Here is a 19336-nt window from a genome sequence, read left to right as displayed (position 1 = left end):
TCCTTGGGTGAATGGATAAGAGTTGCCAATTTCACATATGGTTCATAGTTGATGTTTATTAAGCACTCTAGATATATTTTTAGATGTGCCTTTAATGTATAGGATGGCGACAGTTTTGTTGTAGTCTTCTGTGGTAGGCCATGGAAAGATTTCTGGGGAGCATTTAGTATTTTGTCTATCTTATGGGGATTACAGCCATTGGCCAAGAAGGTGTGACATAAGTGTGTGAGTTCAGCAGAGCAATGTTCATTAGTACAAATTGCTCTGGCTCTGTGGGTTAGTGTTTATAGGATACGATATTGTTGAGATGGGTGCGATTGTTTGTGTAAATATCTCCCTGTATGTGTGGGTTTTCTATGAACCGAGAATGATAAGGAACCATCTGGAAGATGTGTGATTAGTGTATCCAGGAAGGACAGACAGTCATTAGCTTCCAGTTCCATTGTAAAGTAGATTTTTGGGTGTTGGCTATTGAAATGCACTAAGAATATATATCTAATGTGTCTAGGCCATGTGGCCAAATAGCAAGCACATCATCAACATAGCATAGTCAAAGCCTTGGTTTGAGTGTGGCTGTATTAATAGCTAGCTTTTCTAAGTGTTCAATGTAGAAGTTGACTAAGGGGGAACCCAATGCTGTCCCTCTAATTGTTTGTATATTTTCCCTTTCAATGTAAAATAACCTGCCTGTATACTGTGAATTTAAATAGTTGGAATACATCAGGGGGAAAATTTTCAGGGGTAACTTTAGTAAATCAAAGGTGTCAATTAACACTACATTTTTGAATAGTGAGGTGATATCAAAACTCACCATTATGTCTCAACTTTTTAAGGTATGGTTTTTTAAAATACTTTTTAGGTGGGTAGAATTTTTAACAAAACAGGGAGAATTGTTTGTGAGAACGGCTAGTAGCTTGGCTAAATGTCCAGCAAGTTTATATGTGGGCCTATTTAGACTATCCACAATATGGTGCATCTTGTTTGTGAATTTTTGGTGCTCCACATATCCTGGGTGTTTTAATGTGCAAGGACTTGAGTTTGTTAGCTGTTTCTTTAGGCCAAGAAAGGACTTTTTTCAATAATTTGCATACCTTATTCTTTTGCGAGTTGGTGGGATCCCGATCTATAATTTGGTATGTTGACTGATCTTGTAGAAGTGTGTGTATTTTGCTTTCATATTCTGTTGAATCCATTACCACAGATGTGTTCCCTTTGTCTGCTTTGGTTATGATAATGTGGTTATTATTGTGTAGCTCTTTTAGAGCAATGATTTCTTTATGTGCGATATTATTTTTGGGAGGCTTAGAATGGATTAGGATGTTGGCCACATCTAAATGAATATTATTGGCTGTTGCTGGAGGCAGGTTGTATATTCCGTGTTCAATGGAAGCTATTATTTTGGCTTTTGGAACTCGCTTGGGAGCAACGCAAAATTGTGTCCCCGACTTAATGCACTAGTGGCTTCTTTGGTTAAGGTTAACGATAATAAATTCACAACGATGCGATCTTGTTGTTATTGGGTTCATTGCATAGCACTGTGTTGTTGGAGAATTTCAAATTTTCTCTAGTGCTGGTTTTTAACTTTGACGAATTATTTTTTGGAGTTGCATCGGAGATGCTGTCCAGGATACCCCCACAGTTCTGGGTTTAAAATATTAGTTTGTCACATTGGGTGTTGATGGATGAATTTATTTTGGATAGCTCCAGGAAAGTAGTGTTTATCTATTCCCATAATAGTGCTAAACTTGCTTGTTTGTAAATGCGCTGAGCTTTGGCCGAGTGAAACTTGTTCTTAATTTTGACACAGTTCGGTATTAAATTGGTGTCTCGGCACCTTTTTAAGAAGGCTAACCTGTCAGCCTTCTTAAAAAGGACATCCATCTCAGTGAATATAAAAAATACATTCGGCACTATCGCTATGGCAAGTCAGGTCTAGCAGCCCATGCTTCAGATACCCCTAAACACAGGATCGATTGGGAAAAATAAAATAAAATAAATATCATACTCTACTTCTGCTGCACAGAAGCTTTTATAAGTCAGAGAGATTGTTCCTGAAATCAACAGAAGCCCTGAAACATACTCCAAACCTCAACAAGTATGGCAGTATAAATTTGCCAACGATTTGGGAGGAGATAGTCATCATAAGACCAAATTAATACCTACTTTCTCTGTTTGCTTTTTTCAACATTGATGGCGCCGAATTAGGACTTTGGTCTTTGTGTTGTACATTACAATTGTTCAAGCAAATCTCATTGTTATACCTGATTGTGGTTATATCAAGTACTGTGACAAACTGTTTTTTGTGCTCTGAAGATGCTGGACAGAATATCAGTGAAACATCAGCAATAAGTTAATAAATAGTTATTTTCTTATTAGTCTGTGTTCTCAGCTATACGATTAAAATTAATCAACATGTAACTATCTGCTTGTTGAGTCATTTTTTTTTCTTTCTGGTGAAACTGATTTAATGAATTTTATTCTGTATTAGTTGATGTTTGAAAAAGAAATAACTAGTGCATTATTAGTAAGAAAGTGAGTAATGGTGTTTCCCTTGAAGTGAAAATTGGATGTCTAGAAGCAGTATGATGAAGGTCAAAAAAGAAAATTCAAAAGGTTCTCCTACAATTATATGCCACCTCCATTAAGCAATCATAATTAATAATTATGTATCACAAAGTCCTCATTTTATTATGATTATATACAATTATAGAGAGGGCAAGTGTGAACAGGAATGATTAGCACATAGCAGAAAGATACGCAATTTTTCAAATTTGGTTAATATTATGTTAATTAATTTTTTTATTGAGTATGTGATAGTGTGTGTTGTTTGGCGTTTAAGAAAAGGTTGTGCATTTTATGTTATTCTAGGTATCGTTGGTTTGATGCTAATGCATAAATAGAACCATGGCAACAAATACATCTCTGTTAGGGGAGTTTAATATGAGAAATATTGTTTGGGGGCAGTGTACAAAATGTATTCACAAAAACATGAAAGATTTGTTTAAGGAAAGAAAGTGGCAAGCAAATATTTATAAAACATTGTGAGAGAGTCCGAGTTGAGCAGCGTGAGTAAAATGCATGATAGCAACATGGCAAATGTTGCAAAAGGTATAAAATATAAATGGTCAGCAAGATTGTTAATGAAATGAAAGTGCAATGTTGAAAAGCTAAAAGAATGAAGAAATAGTCATGAAAGAAACAGAGCAGTTATGTGTAGTTCTTCACAGGTCAAAGCAAGCATAAACTTGAATGATTGCAGAAGAATCAAATAAGTGGCAGAGATGAGAAGGAGAAAAAAAAAAAGAAGCAGCACAAGGTCAGACAGAATGTATGACAAAGCAAGAGAAAGTTTTTTGTTGTGATTCTATGATAAGAGGAGAATGTGCAACTAAATCTTGTATCCCTGGAATGAAAATTGATATTAGTGATACTGTCAGAATGCAAAGAGATAGAGTGAAAGAGCTGACTATTTTGATTAAGATAAATGACTTGAAAGGTGAAAAGTATGGTATAAAAAATATGAAAGGGAGTAACTGGAAGATTGTGTGTACAACTAAAGCTACTAGATGGGATGCAGCTGTATATACTAATGGGGATGTATACTACATTAGTGAGACTTACTAATGACCTTCATCACTTCCAAGAGTAAAATACTAAAGTGAAGGGGGGGGGGACAACAATGTGATGGTTAATTTTTATCTTATTTTTTAGAGATAGATATAGCTTCTACCATCTGCACCAGGAGACTTATTAATAGAAGCTAATGAGTTTTTTATTTTTTTCTGTCTTTATGACAAAAGAAAAGAGAGTGAGAAGGCATGCAGTATCATAGGAAATGATTTGCCTTGATCATCTATACAAGAGTTGGAGGAAAAGATTTATGCCAAGATGTCGGCCTTAGTTTTGAATAATATTATCATGGCATCATCAGCAGTGGCTCACTCAAGATTTAATCTTGGGGGGGGGGGGGGTGTAGAGATTTTAGAATACACACTACACATTGCATACAACCTATGACTGAGCATCTGCAGTGATCACCAATACATGATACCTGTGATCTCCTCTAGCCTGGCTTGGGCAAACGAAGTAGCTCTCGGTCCACCCGAGCCCAACTTCATTTGCCTTGCATTCACAGCTGCCATGATTCCCGAGAGCTATAGAGTATTCCCACCTTATGTGACCACTAATTCATATTCATAAGTAGTATAGAAATAGAAGACACAACACAACATAAATTAAAAAAAAGAATTTTAATTAGGAAAATATTTTTGGAAACTTTTTTAGTGTTTTTTCCCTTTTTCTTTTGGGGGAGCCAGGGCCCTTTGGCCTTTTCCTCGGTGCACCACTGATCATCAGGATTAGAGAGAGAGAGAGAGAGATGGGAACAATGAAGGGCAGAAGTAGTGCTCAATATCCTTAATGGCAGGCACTAGATGGCTCAACTGGCAGTCTAGTGCCTAGCACTAAGGATATTGAGCCAGGCATTAGACTGCCAGTTGGAAACAGTGAAATGAGAGATGAGAACAATGAAGGGCAGAAGTAGTGCTCAATATCCTTAGTGCCAAGCACTAGACGGTTCAACTGGCAGTTGAGCAAGAGGAAAGCTTGTAGAAAGTTTTTTAACTTGAGTATATTATGTTAAAGATTGCTCCACCTTTACCATGAGTTGCCTTAGACTTGAACTACGTTCAGGCGCAAACTTGACTTATTTATCTGTTTGCTTCACTTGGGAAAAAGGATTCAAACCTAGCTTATAAAATTGCTTGGTATCTTTAAGAGGAAAGCTTATTGCATGTGGCTCTTATGAAGTCAATTTCAGATTTGTTGATTATTTTCTTACACTGGTTTCAGGCTGTTGTTGGATTCTGAATGAGGAGAATTGGAAATTATTAATACTTCATTCAGAGTCCAACATAATCAGCCATTCCCTAAGCCAAATTTGCTCATCAGACTAATAATCTCTTATTAATAGTATGCTATTCATATGATTTCTTTCAAGTTATATTTATTAATATTTATTTGTTCATTTATTATTTTGATATGACGTACAATTGTAAAAACTACGTATTAAATATCACTTATTATTATGAAATTAATATTACTAAAACAAAGATAAAAACTGTGAAATATATAATCTTTTTATGTTATTAGTAAAATGTAATGTATCCAAGTAATTCTTCAAAATAAGACTGGATTGGTTATTGTGAGAAATTATGTTATTTTTAGCCAGCATGTGCCTTATCGTGAGTTACTGTACAGTATGCAAGAAGCCAGTTCGGTATCAACAAAACCAGTTAGAACCAGATTTTGGCAGGAAGGGAAGAGGATGTCATGAGTAGTACATGAAAAAGAAGTGACGCAGATGTAAGAGGAGAGAAATAACCTGGGACTGAACGGAGTAGGAAGGACTGGGAACCGCTCTGTATTTTGACTTATCTTTCTTCGAGCTCTTATTGTTTTATAAATTCCTATCGCCTCACAGAAGGATAGCATTGGACGAAAGGATAATAAGAATGAGTAAGAAATATTGAAAGTTAGACAATTACGAGCAAGAAGATAAATTCTCCCGAGGTAACTAATCAGTTAAGAAACCCACGATTCTATAATATTTGTGTGTTCTCAAAGTGAAAGTATTCAAGAACTAAGGAGAGTTTCTAGGATTCTCCATAATGAGGAAGCTATGCTGTCTATACCGGTAAGGATATCTTCTCTATGCCTCGTGTGAAGAAGCAAAGCTTGTTTCTGGAGAACATGATATAGTTCATATTGCTGAAATTAACAGTTCAAGGTTGAATGTGTGATACAGTGAAACATTTCCTCGTAAACGTAATATATGAAGTATCTCTGGATTAATAGTTCAAGATTGAATGTGTGATATAAAGAAGCCCCTGTAACGAGAGAACAGAGAGTAAATTTGAGACTGAATTTTCTGAGAACTATTGTGTTAGATTGATAAACTTAAAGGTTGCTGAATGAATGTCTGATGACTTGTGCTTTATGATTGTTCTGAATGTTAAACTGAATCAATATTTGAAGTACATTGAACGATAGCTTTGTTTAGAGTGAAATCGTGTTTGGAATCTTGGATAATAAGAAGAGTAGAATTTATATGCATAAATTCTAATCGTAAATGATATACTCAGCTGAGCAAATTACTAATGCTTTAATGAGAACTTATTCCTTCTCAAATTGTATTATCCCTACTAGAAATTCTTGTATTAATGTAAATTTATGTATTAAAGTATTAAATAATTTTTTTTTAGTTGAATCTTGTGTTTGCCTGATTTCTTTCATTGCACCACTCATTAAAATGGTTTGAATCTTAGCGGGAAACCCTATATATATAATAATGAGAATTTTGGCCTGAATTAAGTTGATAACAATAATGTGCTAGCTGATGGTTGATTTCACAATATTGCTTATGCAAATTAGAACATAGTGGTGCAGTCAAAAAAAAATAAATTTTGTCTGTGTTCGAATGCGGAGTCAGTCAACGGCTAAGAATATACATCGGAGTAGAACGTAGGATCCAACACTGTAATATAGGATGGGTGAGAAAGATGGAGTTTTAGACATGCACCACTGAATATATGCTTTATATTTTATATAGAGAACCAGGGCTTGGATAAAGATCACTGGTTTGCAATGGAGTGGGAAATGAAGGCCTTTATTTTATTAGGAATTATTTCAGTTATTTTGTCAAAGTAGGTGTTTGGATCAGGAGAGTAGAAACAATAATCAGTTCACAGAAAAGAGGCATTGAAATCCCAGAGGTTATTCCATTTGGCACACTGTCACAGGAGTGATGTTGAGATTGGATGGTAGGAGATTGGTCTGTAGAAAAGGAGATGTGGATAAGGCTATAGTTACCAAGAAGAGAGCAAACTACAGTCTATTTGGAGAGAGAGAGAAAGAGCTGGTTAAAAAAAGGTCCAGTGCTGTAAGAATAATGAGGATTGTCTGATATTCTGGTTAGTTGGTTGGCTATTAGCAAATGATTTAACTTCCTTTCCAGGTTGATCAGTAAAGTCAGAGAAGTGAGACAGTTTACGTTATGAATGTTGGCTTCCTAGGGAGATAATTTCACAATTTGGATAGTAGACTATATCCACTTTTAAAGATAAATAGTTAAAAAGCAAAGCAAGCATAGTTGTATGAATTAGGAGAGCAATGAAGACAGCAAATGAATGCCAAATGAATGCTACAGTCAGTGTTGCCAATTTAGTTCTTTTGGAGCTAGATCTAGCTCTTTTTTTTTCTTCCCTAGCTCCAAAAAATTTAATCTAGCACCTAACTCCAAATCTAGCTCCTTCAGAACTAATTTCAGCTCTTTTTTTTCTTCCCTAGCTCCAAAAAATTTAATCTAGCACCTAACTCCAAATCTAGCTCCTTCAGAACTAATTTGAGCTCTTTTTAGTTGTTTTTATAATTTACTGTTAAAGAAATTGTTTTAAAAGTTTTCCAGATGTTCGCATTTGATAAGGAATTGTATTGTACGTTTGGTGGGAGTATCGTACATGTTTCAAATGCATGATGACATCAGTCAGTCAGTCAGTCATGTGGCCCAACAGTCTGCCATTTTGTCGCCTTAAAGTTGATAGCACCGCTACAAATTAGTCTTTGCGATAGTGAGTGGGAAGTTTTCAAAGACTGATCGTAATTCGTTGCAGTAAAGAGTTGTATACCCTTCAAAAATGAGCAAAGAGAAAAATAAAGCTTACAAGCAAAAATTTAGGGGGAGAGTGGTTGCAAATGGGAATGTTTAGTAAATGGTTGTGTGAAGTTCCTGGTGATGCTACAAAAGGCCACTATAAGTTTTGCAGATGTGATATAGCTGTTAAATATTGTCAGCTTGTAAAGCATAGCAAAATTAAGAAACATCTTGCTGCAATAAACAGAATAAGGCTGTTCCTATTACAAATATGCTTGTAAAAAATTCTGACGAGATCGCGAACTTTGAAGGTAGGTTAGCATTATTTCTTTGTTGTCACTCATCATTCAACAGTTGTGATCATCTAGTAGATCTCTGCAAAAATATCATCCCAGACAGTCAAATTATACCAAAGGTAAAAATGCACTGAACTAAGTGCTCTGCAAGTGTAAAGAATATTCTAAGTGAGCATTTTGAAGAAGATCTAATTGTGGACATTGGAGATGAAAATTTCAGCTTGCTAATAGACGAATTGAATGATATCACAGGGAATAAGATTTTAGGAATGGCCATCATTTATTATAGCAAGAAATTCAACAAAATTATGCATACATTTCTGAACATGGTGGTTCTAGAAAAGTGCGACGCTAGTGGTATTGTGGCTGCACTGAAAAAAGAGCTCTTGAGAAACTGGACATTAAAAATCTCATTGCAATTGGTACAGACAATGCCAGTGTTATGGTTGGTGTTAATAATGGCGTTTATGAACAACTGAAGGCATATATTCCCTCCTTAATTTTAATTAGATGTGTATGCCATTCATTACAACTGGCAATGTCTCACACTTGTGCAGAATCTCTCACAAGAAAATTAGAATTTTTAGTTGCCGAAATGTATAAGTGGTTTTCACATTCTTCTTCAAGACAAGCAGCATACAAAGAGCTGTATCAAACTATCAACGAAAATGATGCTCCTCTGAAATTTGTAAGCAATTGTGCAACAAGGTGGCTTTCCTTGAATCTGCAGTAGACAGAATTCTCAGCCAGTAGTTGGAATTAAAAACTCACTTCGAAGTCGTGAGTGTGACTGGGAAATGTTACAAAGCTCAAATTTTGTGGGAGATGTACAAAGAATGAAAGGAATCTGTTGTAACTTTTAATTTTGCATCCTGTTCTAGTTCAAGTTGAGTACGTTAACAAAATTTTCGAATCTAACAGTGCAGATAACATGAGACTATTTGAAGACCTTTCTCGTTTGATTCACTCTATTGCTAATATCTTAGTGCTACCATCATCCACAGTCGACCCTCTAGAGTCAGAGATTGATGACTATTTGGATCCCAATCCAAATCTTGGTTACAGATTTGAAAGAAAAATTTCAGAGTTGATGATACAAAAGAAAATAACGCAAAATGATGAGCAAAATCTTAGAAGTAGAGCAAGACAGTTTCTTCTTGGTCTCTTCAAACAGCTTAAGCAAAGGTTGCCTGAAAACTTGAATATTTTAAGAATGATGTCTTCTTTTTCTGTTGACAATACCCTAAAACATATAAAAGAACCTGTTACTCCCATCTTAGAAATAATGCTGAAAACAGAAAAAGATGTTGCTGCTGCTGAATACCAGTACAATACTATCCACTTAAATAAATGAACAAATATAGAAAACACTGAGCTATTCTGAACTGAAGTACGAGAATATAAAGATGCATCTGGAATGAATCCATTTAAAGAAATTGCTCAGTGTGCAATCAATTTATTAATACTGCCAATTTGTAATGCAGAAATTGAACAAATTTTTAGTTCCCTGAATGTAGTTAAAACTAAATTAAGAAACAAAATGGAATTGCCAATGCTGACAGCTATTTTGTCAGTCAAGTATTGCCTCAGGCATAACAACAAGTGCTGTACAGACTATCATTTACCAGCATCTACACTGAGTAATATTGGATCGATGGCCACATATAATAAAGCTGAAAATCTAAGTGAAAATGTGGGTGAATTAAGCACAGAAGACCACATAGAAGATGTATTTAGCCACTTATATGCAAGTATCACTTCAAACTTGAATAAAGTAAGCAACTTAAAAGTATCAGCTACTACTTTTAAAATTTTAGCTTCACATTTTTATTTTTAACTCTTTTTTAGCTCTTTTTAGCTCTTTTTTTTAAGTTTCAGCTGCTTATAGTAATTTTCATTTGGCAACACTAGCTACAGTGAGGTAAGGAAATTTTAAGCCAGAGCCAATTATAAAGTGGGAATGCTAATTTGATAACTTTTTGGCAAGGAATGTTTGATCTGATCTTGCTATTATCCTTATATGATAGAATTTTAGGACTCATATTTGAAACTTGTACCTCAAAATACATTAAAACCCAAATTAATTTCAGTTAAAAAATTAGTAATCTGTTGGCAAGCTTCATTACAATAATTATATAATAATTATTTTGTTGTACAATGCAATCTCAAATCCATAAATATCAAGAATGCTAACTGTCCCATAAATAATACTTGCTCTAGAATGGCTACACTTTTGTATGTTTCAGAAATTATTATTCTCGAGGTCGCGTTTTGCTATTTGCATAAAAGATAAGAACAGAAGTACCAACACTTTTTTTTTTATCTCCAACATATTTTGTTTTCAAAAGGGAAAAAAAAAAAATCAGCAAAAAGATATATTTTGCTATTAATACTATCAAATAATAACAGCAAGATCTTTTTTCTTCTTTTCAGCCATTTTCTGTCCACTGCTAGACAAAGTCCTCCTCCAGTTCTTTCCACCTTTCTCTATTCTTGGCAATGGTTGACCAATTTTTCCCAATAAAATTTGATAATTCATAACTCCACCTTCTTTTAGGATTTCCTCGGCCTCATTTCCCTTCTTTTGGAATCCAGTTCGAAAGTATGGTGGTCCATTGCTCATCTTCTCTTTTGGATAGATGTCCAGCCCATTTCCATTTTAGTCACTTATGGTGAAGAATGACGTAAGTGATGCAAGTCTGGCTTCTTATCTAGGTGTTTCAATTCTTATCTTTTAATGTGATGCCTAGCATCAACCTCTCCATTTTTCGTTGAGTTCTTGTTAGTTTATTTGCCAGTGCTTTTGTTAGCGACCAAGTTTCACAACCATATGTGATGACTGGAAGTATACACTGGTTAAATGTTTTCCTTTTTAAACAGAGTGGGACATCATTGTTTGAAAAATGCTTTTCAATTTTCTGAATGCACTCCAGGCAAGTTGAACTTTCCTATTTATTTCCTTTTGGAGTCCATAATTTTGATCAATGAGATGACCTAAGTATGTATATGAAGAAATTCTTTCCAAGAGATTGTCTTCTGTTATGTTTTTGGTGTTACAAAATGATTAAACATGATTTTAGTTTTTTTCTCTGTTTATTTTTAGACCGACTTTTCTGCTTTCCTGATATAGGTCTTCTATCATTATATTAAGGTTTTCTGGAGTGCTTGCAAAATTGATGATATCATATGCATATCTTAGGTGTGTTAAGTTTCTGTTATTAATTTTTATATCAAGGTTTGTCCATTTTATATTATTAAATATTTCTTGAAGGACTGCTGTAAAGATTTTGGGTGATAGAGAGTCTCCTTGTCAGACAACTTTTTCAATTGATATTTTATTGCTACTTGTGTGAAGTTGGATTGTTGATGTTGCAGTGTGGTATATTTCCTGGAGGAGGTCCATATATTCTCCAGGAACTCCCTGATTCTGGAGTGCTTTGATTATTGCATTGAGTTTTGATTGAATCAAATGCTTATTAATCAAACTATTATTATCTTGTGTTATTATTACTGCAACTAAATTATACATAGTCTGAGGTGTAGCATAGTGATTATGGTATGAGCTTTGAGGTGTCATAACATTACATGACCTCAATATCATCATAATTAGATGAATGATGCACAAACAGTCAATGACAATATAAAGATAAGAGCAGCTGTTTACAGAATGATATTACATCTGGTTATGTACAAATCAATTTATTAACTATATAATTAAAATGATCAAAAACAAAAAAGGTCAAACAGCAAGATTTTTCTAAGCAACAGATACAAAATGTTATATTCAGGCAATAACAATCAGAGAAAATGAGTAGCTATAGTATTCAACACCAAATATGAGGATAATTTTGAATGGAAGGCAATGGGGAACTGGACATAGACTTATTTGTGCCTATGGTCCCACAAAAGATTCTACTAAGAAAGAAATGGAAGAATTTTTTGAGGCATTAGAGAAGGCAGCTGATACAACAAAAAAGAAAAAGTTGGCCCTTGTTGGAAGTCTACACAGCAGAGTAGAAAATTATTACCAGACATATAGAAATGATCTGGGAAAATTTGGAGAAAATATGAAAGCTAATAATAATAGCAAGTACTTGCTGGATTTCTGTTCAGGACATGGACTAGTTATTACTAACACTATGTTCCAACATAAAAATGTGCACAAATTCACATGGAGAGAAGATGCAAGAAATAAGAAAAGTTGCACTGACTGTGTTATTGTTGATAGCAATGCTTTCCTACCGGTTTTCAGGACAAGAGTGTACAGAGGAGATGAAACAGGAGGTGATCACTATTTAGTTTTGAGCAGGATAAAACTGAATTTCATAATAAAAAGAAGAGTGTATAAGAAAGTTTTAAAATTAATCGAAGTTGAGCAGCTTTCAGAGGTGAGCTGCAGACTTAAATACACCAACATTATTCAAAAAAAAATGAAAGAGGTTGAATACAAGAAAAAAAAATTGGAGATTCAGTGGCAAATCCTGAAGAAAACATTGAATTGTTGAGCTACAGAGTCATATAGTGAGGTTGTAAGGAAAGAAAAATCAGAACTCCATGGTGGACTCAGGATGTTAAAGAGGCAGTGAAGGAAAAGAAGAACGCATATTGAAAGTTCCTAACAAGTCAGCTTGTGCTCTTAGAGAATACAGAGAAAAATGTAAGAAAGCAAAATAAAAGTCATGGGAAGACTTTGGTAAGAACATACAAAATAAGCATCAGGTAGGTGGCAAAATATTCTGGAGACTATTGAAAAAGCTTAGAAATGGAGAAAAGAGAACTGTAAAAGGAATTAGAGATGATAAGGTGATAAAAACTGAAAATATTCTAGATGTCAAGAGTAATTAATTTGAAAGATTGCTAAATGAAACAAACAGTGTCAGAATAGTGGTAAAAAAAAACACTCAAGAATGCGATCAGGAACACTAAATGAAATTCGACCGGAAATGCTCAAATGTGGAGGCATAAAAAGTTTTACAGTAGCTGCACTTTCATAATTTAGAAGGCCTGTCAGAGGGTCAAATGCTGGCAGAGTTCTCATAGCACCCATCTATAAAAAGGGAAATAAAACTGAATGTGAGAATTACAGAGAAATTTCACTACTGAATGTTCCTGGTAAGATTTATACAAGTATATTTGGAGAACAGCTAAGAAACATTGTGGAAGGAAAGTTTAGTGAAGAACAAGGTAGATTCAGGCCAAAGAGGTTGTAGGAATCAGATTTTCACTTTAGGGCAAACAGTTGAGAAATTTTGTGAATATAACAAATATTTGTATTTAAGTTTTGTGGATTTAAAAAAAAAAAAAACATAAGGTGCAAAGAGAAAAGCTCTTCAAAATGCTACAGCTATATGGTATAAACAGGACATTATATCAAGCAATACATAATCTTGCCATCTATCGCCCATCATATTTGCCATTTTGCCTCATTCTGAATATGAACAAACCACACCTTCCTACATTAAATCAACAATCTACATCCACATATCCAGTTCACTATAAGAAAGGAGAGTTCTGAGAATTGATCCTTCTTAGACATCCTACTTAATCACACAAAACCCTCTGGTACCTCTGTCAACAGAAATCAGAAACCATCCTTCACTGGGAGATATATATACATCAACGTTCTGCTCACAAATTGAAGGCATCAAATCCTTAATAAACAGAGCACATAACATTTGTCTTCTCCTTCAGTCTTGCAACAAGAGATTCTCACTATCTATCAAAACTTTAATGGAATCAAATTGCTACAATCCTCTTCCCATTCAATGGATAACTCTTACAGTTCGACACCTAAAGATACTGCAACAGAATGCAGGCTTTCCAATCCCATGCATGTTGGAAGACAGAACCTCAAACAGTTTCATTTGATATACACATATTTTCCCGCCAAATTTCAAATTCAACAAATTTCTAATCTCTTATCAACTCACAAAACACAAGCATTTACCTCTGTCTCTAATGTTTATCATATTTCATGTGAATATAATCTAACATTCTTTGAACAGACCAGTTGTTCTGTGGAAAAGAAAATTAGCAAAAATCAGTGATACACTGAACACCTTAAACCTCAAAAGTCAGGTCTTGCACAACACAGTATTGAGATCAAGTGTCCTTTGGTATGATGCTCACCTTCTCCACAGAAGTAATTTTAAATTATGAATCTCACCTCAAAGAAAATTTAAATGCCTGTCTTTATATAAATCTGAATAAATGCTTCTTTATCCTAAAAGTTTTGGGAGATTCTCATCTTATGTAAATATCAAAATTCATTTCTGATATTTACATAAGATGAGAGTTTATATTAGTTTATATAATAGGATGAAAGTTTATATTCTGCAGCAGAAAACCCTGACATCATATCTGGTACTGGGTTGCAGTTGTTGGATCCAGCACTGAATATTTTACTGTACGATCAGAACTAAATTTCTGGTAAATCAAGTCCTGTACATTTTTGCAAGGCTGTTTGCATTTTCTCTGTTGTATATAGAAAGCACTTCTTGTAAAAAGAGAACTAATCTGACTATGCATGAACCTAATAGATAGGGACATGCATAGTCCTACTGATTCAGATCTCAAGGGTAAGTAACACTAATAACATTGACAATATTATTTGGTTAAGATAAGCCTGATTTTTTTTTCCTTTTCCCACTTAATCAAAACTTGAAAAGATCAACAGTACCTTGCTAATTGTAAGAATATAAATAAATGTTGTGACCCATGTTTTTATAATAAGTCTAAAAAAAAAAAAATTACCTTAGTTTTTGCCTTTTGGTAGACATGGTTTTCCATTTCCACAGCACTTTTGGTTGTAGGATTACCAGATTGTCTAATTGCTTCTTCACTGAAACATATTTTTTATATTAAAAAAATCAAAGCTTCATAACTAATTATATATTATACTTAACAAGAAATTATGCAAAAAAACATGATGTAAATTAACTTTACTCATCACTTTTTTTTTAATCTAGAATAGAGTAATCATAGTTAAAAACAAATATAAGTTTTTGTGTCTGACAAAATATACAACTAAAACTAAACTAAACTAAACTAAACATTACATTTAAGTTGTAATTATTTCTTGAATTAAAACGCCACATGCAGATGATATTCTCTCAAAACAATCACTTAAGCATTATGAATACACCTTGAATGAATAAATAGTATATTCATTCTTAGGTAGAAGATGAATTTCACCGTAAGGTGGTGGTCCTTAAGATACCAGGAGCCTTAAGATACTGGATGCTTGAAAAAGTTCCATGTTTGGTTTTCAGAGCAGGGTTTCCAGACTATGTAAAAAATACAAAAAAATAAAATAAAATAAAATAAATAAATAAATAAATAAAATTAAAAATAGGAAGAAAAAAAAACTTAGCCCACTCACAGTACTAATGTACTGCAAGCTTACAACCTTTCGTGAGTGGAAATCACATTAAAAAAATTCCTCCAAAAAATTGTTTTAATAAATAGATGACTTATTTCTCATGCATATAGTGATTAGCAATAATAGGTTTTTGATTATGTAGATCTGTAGATATTATTCCAAATGTTTCAATAACTTATGCAGATGTTAATGTTATGGTATGTCATTACAAGGAGCAACTAACTTCAAAAAATCCATGCTTTTACAGAATCAGAGTGACTAATGATAAACATCCCTCCCCATCAAAATGACTTAATGTTTTCATGAAAGACAGGAAAAGCTTTTATTTTAAAAAAAGGACAACTACTAGGACTTCATTCCCTACTATGAGGAAACACCTTCAAGATCTCTAGGCTGCAACAAATTTCATCACCCAACGAAACATTGTTACTTAATGAATCAATTAAAAGTGCATAGAAGTTGCTGCTTAGCACAGGGGAGGACACAACCTAATGATAATGCATTAGGAGGCTACAAACACTATGAATCACTGCTATATATACTGCTTTTCCATTACTAATAGAAGGATGCAATGCTCTCTCTCTCGTTGCATGGACTATATGTATCATCTCACAGTACACATCCATCCTTCAATCCATTCTCTAACACTATGTAAAAAGTAATAAAATTCCAACAACAAAATAACTTTCTCACAGCTATTTCATAAATATACTCAGGTGAACACAGCAAATTATGTATACGTCCACTTATAGTAAGAGAAGTGCAAACTAGGGGAGGTGAAATTTGAAATTTATAGCAATTTCAAATTGCTGAGGACTTAGTACACCAGTACCACAGGTGGACAAAGGTCTGAAAGATAGTAATATTATTATTGAACAGGCACCTAAACAGAGTTCAAGATTCATCATGAGGGCCAATTAACCTTCATACCACTCTTTGAACTCATTTACCAAAGAAACAATCATCCCTCCCACAAGCAACCCATGAAAAGCCCTAGACTTGCACCCTTGTTTACTATACTCTGATTCCAGGGATGGCTCCCTGTTTTTCTCTCTCTCTCTCACCCCCCTTCCTATGACATATATTAAAAGACTGTCTCTGCATCTGCTATATTATTATTATTATGCATGCTGCTAGAGGGAGCCCAAAGACTCATCAAGGGAAAGCCCTTTTTAGCCACACATAAATACCTATCATCTCTCTCCTTGAATGCATTCACCAAAGATGCACTCACATTTAAGGTAGCTCATTCCATACACACTCATATGCCATGAGAAAAACCTTGATCTTGTTTCTTAGCCACATCCTTACCTTGGCATGACCATGCCTTCTACCCACATTTACCATATGTTGAAAAATCTCACGTATCTATATACTTGAAGGTCTCCTTACAAACTTGTGTTTCTATCTCTTCTTCTCCATCTATTTTTCTCAATTTTGAATACCAAATTTTCTTGGTGTCCTCATATGCACAATTCCATAAAGCAGGAGAATAATTTTTTTTTTGTTTACAAGTTGGTGTTCTCTTCAACAGTGCAGTTATCCGATACAACAAATCGATGTCTTAGTAATGTGGTCCCTTAACTTTAACTCTGTCAACTATAATCCCAAAGTCTCTAGCTTTAATGAATACTTGCTGCAAATTCCCCCATTTAAAAAAAATACTCTGCCCCCCCCATCCAAAATGTATAACCAGACATTTGGCAATAGTGAAGTGATGTTCATTATCATTTACCCATATAACCAGTCTATTCTAATCAACTTGCAGAGATTCTGTTATCAGCTGTGTCCTTTATTACTCTCCTCAGCTTAATAGTTTCAAGCAAATAACTGGATATCATCCTCCAGACCATCATCAATATACAAGATAAACAACTTGTGGTACATTACTGGTCACCCTCCTCTTAGACCACGCACATCTATATTTCACTTTCTGATACCCATCAGCCTACTCCCTCCTATAAAAAATCCTCCTATTAACTTGCATGTTTCTACCATACAAGGTGATTCAAAATTATTGTTGGAGTTTCCATGGCCTATAATTTTAAACCGGAAACAACAAATTAAAACTGCTTATAGAATATGAAAGTGCAACTCAAAAAGTTTTATTTAGCAATGCTGTACTCGCTGCATTGATGTCTGGGAATAACATGACATCATACTTCAAAATGGCAACTGTTCAAGAGAAAACAATATGTGTACTTTGGTTTTTTGAAACAAAGTCAGTTATCACTAAGCAACATCGTTACAGAACTCAGTATGTTAAGCATCCACCTTCAGATAATGCCATTCCAAAGTTGGTTAAAGCAATTTCAAGAGAACGATAGTGTTTGGCACCAAACAGGAGCAGGAAGAACAAGCACATCGAAGACCAGAAAAGTCGACTAGACAAGCTTCTCTGCAGTTAGGTATACCACAAACGACTGTTTGGAGGGTTGTTCAAAACCACCTTCAACTCTGTGCCTACAAACTGCAGATTGTCCAGGCTTTACAGCCAGACAATAATCCCAGTTTGCCCAATACATTTTGTCAAAAGTTGGAGCTGGTGAAAATTACCCTATTTAGTGATGAAGCATCGTTTTGCATATCAGTGAGGGTAATTCATCATAACTGCAGAATATGGGGATCAGAAAACCCTCATGCCATTTGAGTATTCAAAAGAGACAGTCCAAAGGCAAATGGCTGGTGTTCTTTGTCATGCTCAGAAGTTTTGGGGCCCTTTTTCTTTGTAGAAAAAACAATGACAGCGGTGAACTATCTGGACATCATACAGCTGTATCTGTTATGGTGAACTATCTGGACATCATACAGCTGTACCATTCAAAGTCGAGAGATATGTAAACAAACATAAAGATGCAGTATTAAATCATCACTGCATAAAATTAACTGCTATTAATTAATTAGTTAAATTTATTTAATTAATTAGAATAAAATAAAAATTGTATAACGATTCATTCATTAGTGTATAGGCTAGGGCTACCGATGAAGCAATCGTATTGATTACACTAGGCTACAATAAAGCAATATCACTGCTTCTTCGTTATCAATGCATAAGTTGTTATACCGGTAAATAAATATGAATTTCTTTTTTACATTATCCTTTCATTTTTGATGTCTAGTGTTAGTAATTCGTAAAATGTATCATATAAGACAATACTGATGTAGGTACTGACAGACAGATGATTCATCTTGTATACAGATAATGTAAACTTATGGTATCAATAAATACAGTACAATACAGTATTGTAAATGTATTTTCTCTTCCCTGTGATTTTCTTTTCTCTAGCTTACTTTAATGTAAGAGTACAGTATATAATACATATAACGAGGGCCGGCAAATCGGGCATGTGGTGCATGCGGGCACCGCCGTCAGGGAACGGTTCATAAGTTCATTTTTAAGAAACAAAATTTTTATCATAAAAACAAAAAATTCTTAGAATGATCAATATTAAAATAAATAAGGTTGGATACACTGAATAAAAATTTTAAAAAATTGTATATTGCTGCCTCTTTGATCAGTCGGCTGTTTACAATTTTGCAGCGAGAGCAGGCTAAATGCTTGCCTGCAAGATGTTGTGTCTACTGCAGTCTATCTAAAGTGAAAAGGTGAACGATTTTTATGCAAAGAAATGAATTTTCGTGCAAAACATTTGTTGCTAGTTAACCAGTCATATGGTACACATCTCAGAAGGCTACTGACAGTAGCGCAGTGCAGACTATTATTTCGCCTGTGTGGTGTAATAATTTCTTGTGTGTATAAAATAGAAATGGAATCAAAAATTTAAAAAAAGTTATCCGATGCACAAAATCGTAAGTGTCATGCTGTGAAAGAAGCAGATATTAAGAAACAAACTGGGGCTCTTAATAAATTTGTTACAATATTAAAATATTCAGATACAGATTGTAACCAACTCGATACATCAGAAATCAGAGTTGAAGAACCACGCACATCATCCAGTTTGCATGAGAGTACTATTGCAACTATTGAACACGATAACAAGAAGCATG

At 34.3% G+C, this 19336-nt stretch overlaps 1 protein-coding gene across 2 annotated transcripts in view; it reads right to left on the bottom strand.

The window, feature by feature from the left end:
• Positions 1 to 19336, bottom strand: part of MED15 (mediator complex subunit 15) — a 246494-nt gene that overhangs the window by 213897 nt on the left and 13261 nt on the right. For both annotated transcript variants that reach the window (XM_090409717.1, XM_090409718.1), the window contains exon 2: positions 14701 to 14788. In XM_090409717.1, the coding sequence (XP_090265843.1) occupies positions 14701 to 14788 (88 nt within the window). The remainder of the gene's footprint in view (positions 1 to 14700; positions 14789 to 19336) is intronic.

This window comes from Typopeltis vanoorti, chromosome 20 (assembly GCF_054136105.1).
Source record: "Typopeltis vanoorti isolate ZY-2024b chromosome 20, IOZ_Tvanoo_1.0, whole genome shotgun sequence".
Lineage (NCBI taxonomy): Eukaryota > Metazoa > Arthropoda > Arachnida > Uropygi > Thelyphonidae > Typopeltis > Typopeltis vanoorti.
The sequence above is the reverse complement of the archived record's forward strand: the minus strand, read 5'-3'. Positions and strand labels throughout refer to the sequence as shown.